This window comes from Podarcis vaucheri, assembly GCF_965113315.1.
Source record: "Podarcis vaucheri genome assembly, chromosome: 4".
NCBI lineage: Eukaryota > Metazoa > Chordata > Lepidosauria > Squamata > Lacertidae > Podarcis > Podarcis vaucheri.
Genome location: NC_138762.1, coordinates 6,710,972 through 6,724,412, shown reverse-complemented (window position 1 = coordinate 6,724,412; position 13,441 = coordinate 6,710,972). Strand labels below are relative to the sequence as shown.

The 13,441-nt window shown below is 45.8% G+C and overlaps 1 protein-coding gene across 1 annotated transcript in view; it reads left to right on the top strand.

The window, feature by feature from the left end:
- The window catches only part of ATG16L2 (autophagy related 16 like 2), a 57,319-nt gene that overhangs the window by 20,346 nt on the left and 23,532 nt on the right, over positions 1-13,441 (top strand). Inside the window, exons 6-11 of the mRNA XM_082219343.1 lie at positions 693-758; positions 2,820-2,912; positions 5,000-5,062; positions 6,456-6,564; positions 8,911-9,016; positions 10,306-10,376. Of these exons, the coding sequence (XP_082075469.1) occupies positions 693-758; positions 2,820-2,912; positions 5,000-5,062; positions 6,456-6,564; positions 8,911-9,016; positions 10,306-10,376 (508 nt within the window). The remainder of the gene's footprint in view (positions 1-692; positions 759-2,819; positions 2,913-4,999; positions 5,063-6,455; positions 6,565-8,910; positions 9,017-10,305; positions 10,377-13,441) is intronic.

The window sequence follows — 13,441 nt, the reverse complement described above, 5'->3', positions numbered from 1 at the left end:
CTGGAATGGACAATAAAATAGGGGTGATAAGTCTTTATAAAGAGTGCAAGCCAGAAGGGCATGCACCACCGATTCGGTATGCCATTTCCACAGGGACATAAGTGTTTTTCGTGTGGAATCTGTTGGAATCGTCCCTCGAGTACAGCCCAGGGCAATACATTCAATCTTGCGAAAGTAAAAGCGACCCCCTGCTGGCTGTTTGCAGGAATAGCCTTTGTGTCACAAGCGGGATAAGATTGGGGAGGTGTCAGTTGCTGACTCTCTCAGCACCAAAAGATACACGTCCCGATTTTCATCAGGGTTTTGAAATACAGTCTTTGAGCAGTGAGAAACTCTAGGGTTTAACCCAGGCACTTGCCCCAAGTTTGGTTTCCTTGGAATGAAGACGACGGCATCTTTAGGATATGGTTGTAGCTTGGAAGTTGAACGGAATCCATTCCAGAAGTCCGTTTGACTTCCAAAATGTTTGGAAACCAAAGCACGGATCCTAGAACAATAGGCAGGTTTCTGCCTTCTAGGATCCTTCCTGCCTATTGTTCTAGGATCCAAACTCAGTACATAGCCCGTGACCTCACCCCATCCTTGACAGAAGCACAGCCCTGTCTCCCAAAAGGACCTGGAAAATCTAGCAAGCAGGACATATGGAAGGAGAATGTCTTGCACACCCCCTGATGCCCTTCCTCTCCTTGCAGGGCAAAGCAAGACCGGCTGGCCAAGGAGCTGAAGAAGGCAGCGAGGACCCCGGTTGGTATTAAGGTGTAAGTCATGCTTTGGGGTCCTCAAACATCTTTGGATAATAATAATAATAATAATAATAATAATAATAATAATAATAATAATAAATTTATTTTATTATTTTGACCCTGCCCATCTGGCTAGGTTTCCCCAGCCACTTGGGGCAACTCCCAACAGAATATTAATAATAATAATAATAATAATAATAATAATAATAATAATAATAATAATAAAGCAACAAAACATCAAACATTAAAAGCTTCCCTAAACAGGGCTGCCTTCAGATGTCTTCTAAAAAGTTTATTTCCTTGACATCTGATGGGAGGGCATTCCACAGGGTGGGTGCCACTACCGAGAAGGCCCTCTGCCTGGTTGAAAGGCAGCATATATCTCTCTATATATCGTCTGTCTATCATCTATCTGTCTATCTATCTAATCTAATCTATCTAGCCTCATCTTCCCTGTCCCCCTCTCCTCTTGGTTGAGCTGAAACAAGTTGCTGGGCTGGCCACCGAAATGTTTGTATATAAACCAGATTCTCCTGGTGATGATGCAGAGGGAGCTGCAAAGAGCCTGAATTAATTGGTACGTTGATCGTTATGTCCCCAGGGCTGCTGGCTAATTAAATACCCAGGGGGGAGGGAGAGAGCAAGACTGCTGCTGAAATGCGCAATATTGGCCCCATGCTCCTCATGCTGTGAGCAACACCTTTCCACCAAGACCTAAAATGCTCCAAGGCTGCTAAGTGGCAGTTCGCTGTCTCTGCAAGGCAGCTGGTTTGTCAATATCCCGCCAGGTGGCCTCTGGGACGAAGAGACCTTTTTCTGTCATTAGGAAGGCTTGGGGAATGCCCTCTGGCTTGATCTGCACCTCCCAGATTACGTGTGCAGATCTGGAACTTAATTTTTTTTAAAATGTATTTTATTTGAAATACTTCTCTAAGCAAAGTAAAGGGGGGAAAGGAAACAAAAAGTACATTAAAACTGTGTATTATGAAAGTATATAAGTGAAATTAGGGACACGGGTGGCGCTGTGGGTTAAACCACAGAGCCTAGGGCTTGCTGATCGGAAGGTCGGCAGTTCAAGTCCCCGCAACGGGGTGAGCTCCTGTTGCTCGGTCCCTGTTCCTGCCCACCCAGCAGTTCGAAAGCACGTCAAAGTGCAAGTAGATAAATAGGTACCGCTCTGGCGGGAAGGTAAACGGTGTTTCCTTTCGCTGCTCTGGCTCGCCAGAAGCGGCTTAGTCATGCTGGCCACATGACCTGGAAGCTCCCTTGGCCAATAAAGTGAGATGAGTGCGGAAACCCCAGAGTCGTCCGCGACTGGACCTAATGGTCAGGGGCCCTTTACCTTTACCTATAAGTGAAATTAGTATTCCAATACATAAACATTTATTTGCAAGCTATCATATATATATGTGTGTGTGTGTGTGTGTGTGTGTGTGTGTGTGTGTGTCTCTCTATACACACACACACACACACACACATATATATATACACACATACCATATTTTTCTGTGTATAACACGCCCCATGTATAAGACGCCCCCTATTTTGGGGGACTCCAGATGAAGAAAATGGGAGGAAATTGCCCCATGTATAAGACAACCCCCCGGATAACATAATTTTTAAAGAAAAAAATCCTAGTCTTATACACGGAAAAGTAGGGTGTGTGTGTGTGTGTGTGTGTGTGTGTATGCAATGCAAATGCCATTATATTTCCAGATTTGGAACTTGGTTATCCACCAGCTGATACACTTCCTGAATGCACCGATACAATTTTTTTAACCTTTTAAAATAATAATAATAATAATTGAGAACCACTGTGTCGGACTAGGATCTGAGAGACCAAGGTTTCAAATCTCCACTCTGCCACCGGGTGGCCTTCGGCCATTTGCTCCCTCTCAGCCTAACCTACCTTAATACCTTGTCGTTGCTGTTGGGGGAATTAAATAGGGAGAACCGAGTTCTGCTCCTTGAGGCCCTTGGAGAAAGAAGGTGATCTATAAATGCCATAAATACATTAAAATATTGTCGATCTTGCTCTTGTGCTCCCTAATTTTCCGCACATTTTCTCTTTGTCAGAGAGCCAGAAGAAGGGAAGGCTGATGAGCAAAAGATGCTCCCCAGAGACGCCCAGGAGGAGCCTGGCGAAAAGGTGTGGAAAAGGCCCTTTCGGTGAGGCATGAACTGTGGCGCTCATAGTTTTTGTATTGCTACGATCGCATTAGCTTCCTTTTAAATTGGTTGGATTTTTGCATCCTTTCCTCCCATCAAAGTCTTGCAGCAACAAGAAGAACGAAGCACATAGAAAACGTGGCAGTTTAAAAAAAACACACTGATAAAAATCACTCATAAAAATCCAACTTAAGAGTCTCCTGCGTTTGAGGGATGCACGCAAAGGCTGACATTGTCTTTGCTCTGGAAAGAGTGGAATTCTGTGTGGAATCTCCCTTTCAAATCTCGTCCTCATAGGCAGAAAATTTGAGAGGGGCTTAGGCAGGGGCTACATTAGGGGTCAGCAAACTTTTTCAGCAGGGGGCCTGTCCACTGTCCCTCAGACCACAAGGTGGGCTGGACGATATATATTTTTTTTCTGGGGGGGGAATATATGAATGAATTCCTGTGCCCCACAAATAAACCAGAGATGCATTTTAAATAAAAGCACACATTCTACTGCAGTCACGAGCAGAGGATCCCACCACTGTCCGTATGTCTCTCAGGCAGCACCGGTGGCAAATCGCTACGCTGTACGTAGCAACGCTGCACATGCGCTCTACGTAATGGCGCCACGCATGCGTCGTCTGTAGCGGCGCAACGTGTGTGCAGCTGGCGGTTTGCCCCGCCCTGGGTGTTGGTTAGCTTTCACTCGCCCCTGCTGTCATACTGTGACAACAATACAGAACTACGGTATTTTTCGCCCCATAGGATGCACCGGCCCATAGGACGCATCAAGTTTTTTTGGGGGGGGAAATAAAGGAAAAAAATATTATTTCCCGCCGAGGCGCTTGTGGGGCCGGCAGCGGGGAGAAGCGCTCTCCTCCCCGCCACCCGCCTTCAGATCAGGTCCAGGGACAGCGGGGAGACGCGCTGCACCTCCCAGCTGTCCCCGGAGCTTGCAGGGCTGGCGGCGGGGAGAAGCGCTCTTCTCCCCGCCGCCCGCCTTCAGATCAGGTCTGGGGACAGCAGGAAGACGCTTCGCCTCCCCACTGTCCCCGGAGCTTGTGGGGCTGGCGGCGGGGTCTCCCCGCCGTCAGCCTCCAAACCACTTCAGGAGACAACGGGATGGCGGCGTTCCGCCTCCCTCTGTCCCCCGACCTTGTGGGGCTGGCGCTGGGGCTCTCCTGAAGCCTGGAGAGCGAGAGGGGTCGGTGCGCACCGACCCCTCTCGCTTTCCAGGCTTCAGCGAAAGCCTGTATTCACCCCATAGGACGCACACACATTTCCCCTTCATTTTTGGAGGGGGAAAAGTGCATCCTATAGGGCGAAAAATACAGTAGTTGCTTATGCCAGATGATCATCAGGCTGCAGAGACCCAAGGCCAAGAGCCTTTGCAAAATAAGCTAAGCTTTGGAGAAACATGGTATGGTTTGTTTGATCATCCGTGGAACAATTAGTGGTTAACTTGTGGCTTGTTGAGCAAATCATGGCTTAGCGTTATGCACAGAACAGGCCTTCGTAGCCATGCATCCTCAGCCTCCATCATTGGCTGGCTCACCTCTGCCTCACACTTCCCATTGCCCAGAGTGACTTCCAAAGGTCAGTAGCCAGTCAACCAAATGACACGACACAAAAGGAAAACGGGATAGGGAGGGAGAAGGAAAATAAATAAATATGCAAGCATAGGTTCTTAAAAGTTGTGGTGCTTATTACAACCAGCTGGGGTGGAAATGGTTCATGTAGCCTAATATGTTTAAAATGTTTTTAATTCTGATTTTTTAAATGGTTGTAACACACCCTGGGGACCTGCTGGAAAAGTGCAGCTAATAAATTTAGTATAGAAATAATAGTAGCAGTCAGTGCTTTTTTTCTGGGGGGACGCAGAGGCACGCATACCCCTAAACATTTTGTTAATCTCTGTACTTCTGTCCACTTACTGTATTTATTTTTCCTGATTTGAACAATAAAATGGTGGTTTTCTGGAGTCAAAATGAGAGTGCCCCTAAACATTTTTTAAGGGAAAAAACCCTGGTAGTAGTATTAGTAATAACAGTAATAATATTTCCTCTGTTCATCACTTTTTTCAACTTCACTTCTCGTTTTAGATCTGCTTCTGCCACTTCCATGACCCTCACCAGATATGTGGGAGTTTTCAAGGGTTTGTTTGAGTAAGTTGGTTGCTCCCTTTCTATGCATTCAGGGTTACTTGGGTCCGGAGCGCGTGTTTGAATTGCCCCCAAAGAATCAAGATAAGATCCTGAATCATTTTGATGATACTAGCTTTTTATCTGGATCAACTGTGGGTAAGGTAGCAAACTTCAGTGTTGCACAGATCTCTTCTCTACGGCTCCTCTCTTTCTTTGGATTTAATCATGTGAGCACTAACATGGACAGGACCGGATTGAGGTTTGATGAGGCCCTAAGCTACTCTTTATATGTCCAGCTGTCCTTTATCAACAACAAATGGTCTCTGTTTTTTTGTGTTGAATATATGCTAGATGGTAATTTATGGACCTCATAGGGATCTCAAGCCATTTGCACATGTTGCCACACAGCCAGTCCATGCAGAAAGTAGGCACCCTATATATAGAAAGGAGAAAAGCAGTGATATTTTAGGGAGCAGGCTAGCAGACTTACATCATAGGAGCCTACACAACACAAAACACTGTTGCTGTATGTAGGTTTTATTTTATTTGTTTTTTATCTTACATTTTGGAAATGTACATCCAGGGTTTCTTTCCCTTTAATTTTTTCGGGGCCCCCAAGAGCTATAGCTTGTTTAGCTTGTACGTAAATCCAGCACTGATTACATGGAGGGCTAACAAATTCATTGTAGCCAAGAGTTTCTGTAGCAATGTCCACCTTCCCTCCCTCCTTCCCAGTTCCAGAACTGTGGACTTAAAAGATTACATAACTGAAAGTCAAAACTGGCATTTTACTCCCCACCCCTGAGAAAGATTTGTCACTAGCTTCGTGCATTTTCACAGACTTTGAAATACACAACCTTTAACTTGTATCCCCTGTCTGAGCAGCCTTCTTCCACATTTGAAGTTGATCCATTTCTTGGTTCTCAGTTCCTTGTGGTTTTCCCTGAGGTCTCACTCAGAGCAAATAGGGTTCCTGCAGACCATGGTTGTACCCAAAGTGGAACTGGAAACTGCGGCTTGGATGAGGTCTCCAGTGCTTGTTTGTAGGCGAACCAGTTTACTTGATTTGGACGTCCTTCTAAGCAGCTTAGCTGTGTGGCATTAACACAGAAAAACCTGTAATACTTAATTTGACGTCACAGCGAGTTCAAAATTGCTATGGTTTAGGGAAGTTCCCTGTTTAGGGAAGTTTTTAGGGAAGTTTTTAATATTTGATGAATTTATTGTATTTTAATATTGTATTTTATTGTATTGTATTTTAATATTTATACCCCAGATGGGCGGGGTATAAATAGTATATTATTATTATTATTATTATTATTATTATTATGATGATGTTGGAGGGAGGGGGAGAGCAAGAAATGCGAGGCGATAATGTCTGCATCCAAGACGGTGCAAAACTTTCACCTGATAGTTTCAGGATGAAACGTGGGAGCTCCTTCAGCAACCCCTCAGAGGAACGGTACTATTACATTCCCTCCTGTGCGGCGGCCTGCCTTCCGTCAAGAGTGAGTGACGAACAGGTAAATCTGAAATCCCCAAGCACCAAGGGCCACCTCACTTGGGTGCCACATAAGAAGAGCTTGCTAGATGACTAAAAACAAGTAATGTGTATATAATTGTAAGTGCACAGGGTAAAATAAGACTTGGGAAGGGGGGGTGAGAGAAAAAGGAAAAGGAGAAAGAAAGAAAGAAAGAAAGAAAGAAAGAAAGAAAGAAAGAAAGAAAGAACACCCATATCCAATACAAAACAAAAGCAGAACTTATAAACATTACAAGATTGTTACTGTAGCTAACCCACATTTAACCTAATATAGAAATTAATCCCAAATATCGTTAAATTGGTCCATGGCAAGTCTACGTTTATACACTCATGTGTTGCAAATTTGTACATACAGTGGTGCCCCGCAAGACGAATGCCTCGCAAGACGGAAAACCCGCTAGACGAAAGAGTTTTCCATTTTGGAGGTGCTTCGCAAAACGAATCTCCTATGGGCTTGCTTTGCAAGACGACAATGTCTTGCGAGTTCTTGCGGGGTTTTTTCCTCCCCCCCTTTTTCTAAGCCTCTAAGCCGCTTATCAGCTGATCCGATCAGCCGATAAGCCGCTAAAAGCCGCTAATAGCGCTAATCCGCTAATCCGTCAATGGGCTTGCTTCGCAAGACGAAAAAACCGCTAGACGAAGAGAATCACAGAACGGATTCTTTTTGTCTTGCAAGGCACCACTGTATAGAAATTAATCCCAAATATCGTTAAATTGGTCCATGGCAAGTCTACGTTTATACACTCATGTGTTGCAAATTTGTACATATCTTCTAGCCATTCGCTGAAGGGAGCTGCATTTTTATGGATGAGCTGGGGGAAATAACTATTGCTATTATTTCTTATTGCATCTATACCCCACCTTTTCCTCCATGGAGCACAAGGTGGTGTGCAGAGTTCTCCTTGCCCATTCTGTCCTCACAACAACCCTGTGAGGTAGCTTAGATTGAGAGCGTCATCCAGTGAGCTTCATGGCAAAGCGGGGATTTGAACCCTGGTCTCCCAGGTTTCTAGTCCAGCACTCTAACAACTACACCACACTGGTTCCACCGGTGTCGGAGACAGTACTGTCTGAATGCGAGTTGCTGGGAATCGCGGGTGGTGAGAGGGCTCGTGTTCGAATCCTGCTTGTGGGCTTCCTGTGGGGGCATCTGGGTGGCCACCCTGAGAACAGGATGCTGGACTAAATGGGCCATTGGCCGGATCCAGCTGCAGGCCTCTTCTTAATAATTCTTCTTGATAATGTGTGCGTCTGGCCCCCAGTCGTTTTCCTTGCACATGCTGACAGAAAGGGATCGCGACTGGAGGATGAGTTTGGGTTGAAATTGTCCCCACCAGCAGAATTCCCATATCTACTCCAGAAGAGGAACTTGTTGCCACTTCCATGGCACCCCTGCCTGGTCATAATAATAATAATAATAATAATAATAATAATAATAATAATAATAATTTATTTATACCCCTTCCCTTCCCGGTTCAGAAAACCGGGCTCAGGGCGTCTAACAACAAATTTAAAACACTTAATTGATACAACAAAAAACATCATAAAATACAGTATAAAACGTGAATAATAAATTCAGGATTCAAAAATAAATTTAGGGGGGAAATCCATCCAATAAACATTAGATGATCACCAGGGCTAGCTGGCTAAATTAGTCCTATCTGGGCCAGTGAGGAGACCAGGGGAGAATTAGCTGTGGGATCCCAGAGCAGGGAATCTTCATAAAAAGGGGAGAGGGAGGGAGGGAAGGGGAATAAAAGATCAGGCGACGTTCAGCTTGAAAGCCAGGCGGAATAGCTCTGTCTTACAGGCCCTGTGGAAAGAAGTTAAATCCTGCAGGGCCCTGGTCTCATGGGACAGAGCATTCCACCAGGTTGGAGCCATCACTGCAAAGGCCCTGGCCCTGGTGGAGGATAGCGTGACTTCCTTAGGGCCTTGGGACCTCTAAGCTATGGTTATTCATGGACCTTAAGGTCCTCTGCGGGGCAGACCAGGAGAGGTGGTCCCGTAAATGCGAGGGCCCTAAGCCACAAAGGGCTTTAAAGGTCAAAACCAGCACCTTAAACCTGACCCGATACTCCACCGGGAGCCAGTGCAACTGGTAGAGCACTGGGTGAATATGCTCCCATGGCAGAGACCCCGTGAGGAGCCTCGGGGCAGCATTCTGCACCCGCTGGAGTTTGTGGGACACAGTTTCAAGGGCAGCCCCGGGTAGAGCGAATTACAGTAGTCAAGCCTGGAGGTGACCGTGACATGGATCACTGTGGCCAGGTCGGGGCGGGAAAGGTAAGGGACCAACTGCTTTGTCCTTTTCCCCTTTCTCCAGGAAGGCCATGCCTCTGAAATCAACGCTGCCAGGTTCAGTCCCAATTCATCCGTGCTGGCCACTGGCGGAGCAGACAAGCTGATCAGGCTCTGGAATGTGGCAGGAGGTGAGCAGATGCGCAGAGCGGAATTACTTGACAATTGCACACAGCGGGTGGCGCTGGGGTCTAAACCACTGAGTCTCTTGGGCTTGCAGATCGGAAGGTCGGCGGTTTGAATCCCCGTGACAGAGTGAGCTCCCATTGCTCTGTCCCAGCTCCTGCCAACCTAGCAGTTTGAAAGCATGCCAGTGCAAGTAGATAAATAGGTACCGCTGTGGCGGGAAGGTAAACAGCATATCCGTGTGCTCTGATTTGTGTCACAGTGTCACATTGTGCCAGAAGCAGTTTAGTCATGCTGGCCACATGACCCGGAAAACTGCCTGCGGACGAACACTCGCTCCCTCAGCCTGAAAGCAAGATGAGGGCTGCGACCCCATAGTCGCCTTTAACTAGACTTAATCATCCAGGGGTCCTTTACCTTTTACCTTTACCTTGATAGGGACATGGGTGGTGCTGTGGTCTAAACCACTGAGCCTCTTGGACTTGCTGATCGGAAGGTTGGCGGTTCGACTCCCCACAATGGAGTGAGCTCCCGTTGCTCTGTCCCAGCTCCTGCCAGCCTAGCAGTTTGAAAGCACGCCAGTGCAAGTAGATAAATAGGTACTGCAGCAGCGGGAAGGTAAATGGCATTTCCATGTGCTCTGGCTTCCATCATGGTGTCCTGTTGCGCCAGAAGCAGTTTAGTTATGCTGGCCACGTGACCCGGAAAACTGTCTGTGGACAAATGCTGGCTCCCTTGGCCTGAAAGCGAGATGAGCGCTGCAACCCCATAGTTGCCTTTGACTTAACCATCCAGGGGTCCTTTACCATTTTACCTATTGCACACTATTTAATTTTTTAATGTATAAAAGTATTAGAGATCTCTGCCAGCTGTCTGCTTGGGCTGGCAACTGTCCGGCTCAAATCTCTTGAGATCACGCAAGTGAGTTGCTGCCTCTGCCTTTATAAGAGATATCTGGCCTGAGCTCTAGGCTTTGTTTCTGCATCAGTCTTTCCTTGAGGTGCATGGAAGTAGAAGCCGATCTTACCCATTGAATTGGATCTGATCAGGTGTGCGAGAGATTTTGCTTGAGCTTCAGTTCTGCAGGTGAGATAAGATTTTCGCAAGGCAGAGTCGTGGAACAAGGAGAAAAGATCTCAGATCCCGGGTAGGGAAATCTCTCTCTCTCTCTTTGGAAAGTGCACTGTCTGCTTCTTGCAGAGATTCCTGGTGCTTTTTTCCATATTCAGGGAAGCGTGGGTTCTAATTTTTGCTACTCTGGGTCACCTTGCTTGTTCTGTTTGCCTGCCTGCAGGCCGAATGGAAAAGATGAAGACACTGGAGGGGGCTAATGGAGGCATCACCAGCGTCGAGTTTGACCCATCGGTAAGTGTGAATCGCAGCAGGGCAAACGCCGTTGGTTGCTTGGAGGAGGCACTGTGGTTTGGCCTTGCCTGGAAGTTGCGCTCCATCTGCAAAGGGCCTTCACACCTTGCCTTATTATACTGAACCAGGCCAAGCAGTGAATGAATTTTATTATTACAGTCACAGACCAGTTCCGGCTCACAATATCAGGAAAATCATAAAACACAACAGGAATACATTGAATTGCAATTGGTTATAACAGAGACAATTCAGATACAGTGGTACCTCGGGTTACAGACACTTCAGGTTACAGACTCCGCTAACCCAGAAATATTACCTCGGGTTAAGAACTTTGCTTCAGGATGAGAACAGAAATTGTGCTCTGGCGTCGCGGCAGCAGCAGGAGGCCCCATTAGCTAAAGTGGTGCTTCAGGTTAAGAACAGTTTCAGGTTAAGAACAGACCTCCAGAACGAATTAAGTACTTAACCTGAGGTACCACTGTATAGCGGCAGCAATTGAGCGTCCTTTCGGCTTTGGCCCAGCCGCTTCATCAGCTCTGAATCTACTTGTATTTGTCCTCCACTCTTCCCCAGTAGCATGTTGGACGCCTTCCAACCTGAGGGGCTCATCTTCCAGCGTCATAACTTTTATATGCCTGTTGTCTTTGTCCATGGAGTTTTCTTGGCAGGGATACTGGAGTGGCTTGCCGGTTCCTGCTCCAGGTGGATCACGTTTGGTCAAAACTCTCCACTATGACCTGTCCATCTTGGGTGGCCCTGCACGGCATAGCTCATAGCTTCTCCGAGTTACTCAAGCCCCTTCGCCATGGCAAGGCAGTGATCCATGAAGGAGAAAATATAACATAAAATTGTCATTTAAAACCTTAATCATTTTGGTAGTACAGCTAAGAGGTTTGGGGTTTTCCCCACAGGCCCTGATAGCTGGAGGTTATGAGAAAGCACCAATAAATTTGGGATGTGGAACTGCCAGGCCAAGTAGTTTATCTAGCCCAGGCACATCCAACTCTATAGAGACAGCGATCTACTCCCAGCATAATAAAACTGGCAGTGATCTACCCATTGCCATTGCCCATAGTTGTTCAGCTTTTTTAGGGGGTGGGGAGCCCACAGTTGGTGAGCTTCTTTTAGGGGGGAGCCCAGAGTTGCTGAGGTATTTTGGGGGAGGGTTGCCTTTAATCGCTCACCCAACAGTTCGAAGCCATCCCTTCTTCCCCCGCTCTGCCGAAAGACGAAGGGAATAAAACCTTTCACAGCACTGCCAACAGCGACGATGGGACATAGCGAGAAGGGCGGGGCACATCACGATCGCTCAGGAGCAACAGGGCAATCTCTTTTTTTACTCCCGCGATCGACCTGGAGAACCCTGTCAATTGTGGTCGACCGGTTGGACATTGCTGATCTAGCCCAATATTGTCAACTCGGACTGGCAGCAGGCCAAGGAAAGTCTTTCCCATCACAGTGGAGCAAAGGATACTAACTTCACTAGAATCATATAAAGAATAAATTATTATTATTGTTACTACTCACCAGCCTGGTTCCCTCAAGATGCTTCAGGCTACAGGTCCCATCAGCCCCAGCGAGTGCAGTGGTCCAATCCATTGGGAGGGCACCAGGTTGGGGAAGACTGATTTGTGAGTTTCATGCATTAAAGCCTTAGCTGTTATTCCTGCACTGCAGAGGGTTGGGCTGGATGACCCCTGGGGGTCCCTTGTGACTCTACAGTTCTAGGATTTTAGCACCTGTACATTGGAGGAGTGTCAGGATGCTGGACTAGGTGGGGCATAGGCCTGATGCAACAGGCACGTCTTATGTTCTTTCTTTTTTTTTTAAAAAAAGATATTTATTAAAGTTTTTAAAGTATAACAGAAAAATGAAAAATAAAAAGAAACATACAAAATAAAAACAGTTAAGAAACACATTGATTTTCCATAACATATCTTCCTTACACTTATTTCCCCGGACCTCCACATACCTCCCTTTTTTGAATTCCACTTCAGTTTGTTAGTTCAGCAAATCCTTACCATTAAGCTTTTACCTTTTTGCAAACCTTTTTTTCCTATCTCTTAAAGCATTACAGCTGGAAACCACTTAGTTTCTACCCAACATCCTTCTAGCATTCATTAATTTTACAATATTTCTGTAAATAGTCTTTAAATTTCTTCTAGTCTTCTTTCACCACCTCTTCTCCCTGGTCTCGAATTCTGCCAGTTTCATGTAATCCATTTCTGCCAATTCCATGTAATCCATCACCTTCATCTGCCATTCTTCCAGGGTGTGTCTTCCAATACTTTGCAATAAGTATTCTTGCTGCTGTGGCACTTCTTATGTTCTTCCTCTTCTTTTTCCTCTTCATTTCATAACACTTCTGCTTTATATATATTTGGGGGGGGGGGCCTGGAATCTCAAAGCAGTTTGCAACCTGCATCAGGTAAAACAGTTCGGAATAAAACATTAGTGACAAAAGTCAAGTACGTACACATTCAAAGCAACACAACTGTCTGGAAACAAAAATATTATCTTAAAGATTTCCAAAAGAGGTCAACTGCAGATTGCATGTTGAACACGGCAAAGTTAACAACAAAAACAAAAATTATCTTAAACATTTCAGGAGAGAACATTGCTCAATATAAAATGCACGTTGAAAGCAGCTTTGTTCGCAAGAGAATAAAAAAGATTATCATAAGCACAGGACAGAGAGTCAGGGCTAGTTCAAACATTACCTCTCAGCTGCAACCTTGCTATTTTAAAGGCAAGTGTGACCTGGTCTAGACTGAACACTGCCTGTCTAATTATTTGTCCCTATGGTAAATTGTGAGGCTCTTAACCTCAGGGTCGTGTTTTGGAGCCCCATGTTTGGCAAAAGATTCCTGCACTGCGGGGGGTTGGATGAATTGTATCTATCTATCTATCTATCTATCTATCTATCTATCTCTATCTATCTCTATCTATCTATCTCTATCTATATCTATCTATCTATCATCTATCTATCTATCTATCTATCTATCATCTATCTATCTATCATCTATCTATCTATCTATCTTTATTATGGTCCAGAGACCAAACAA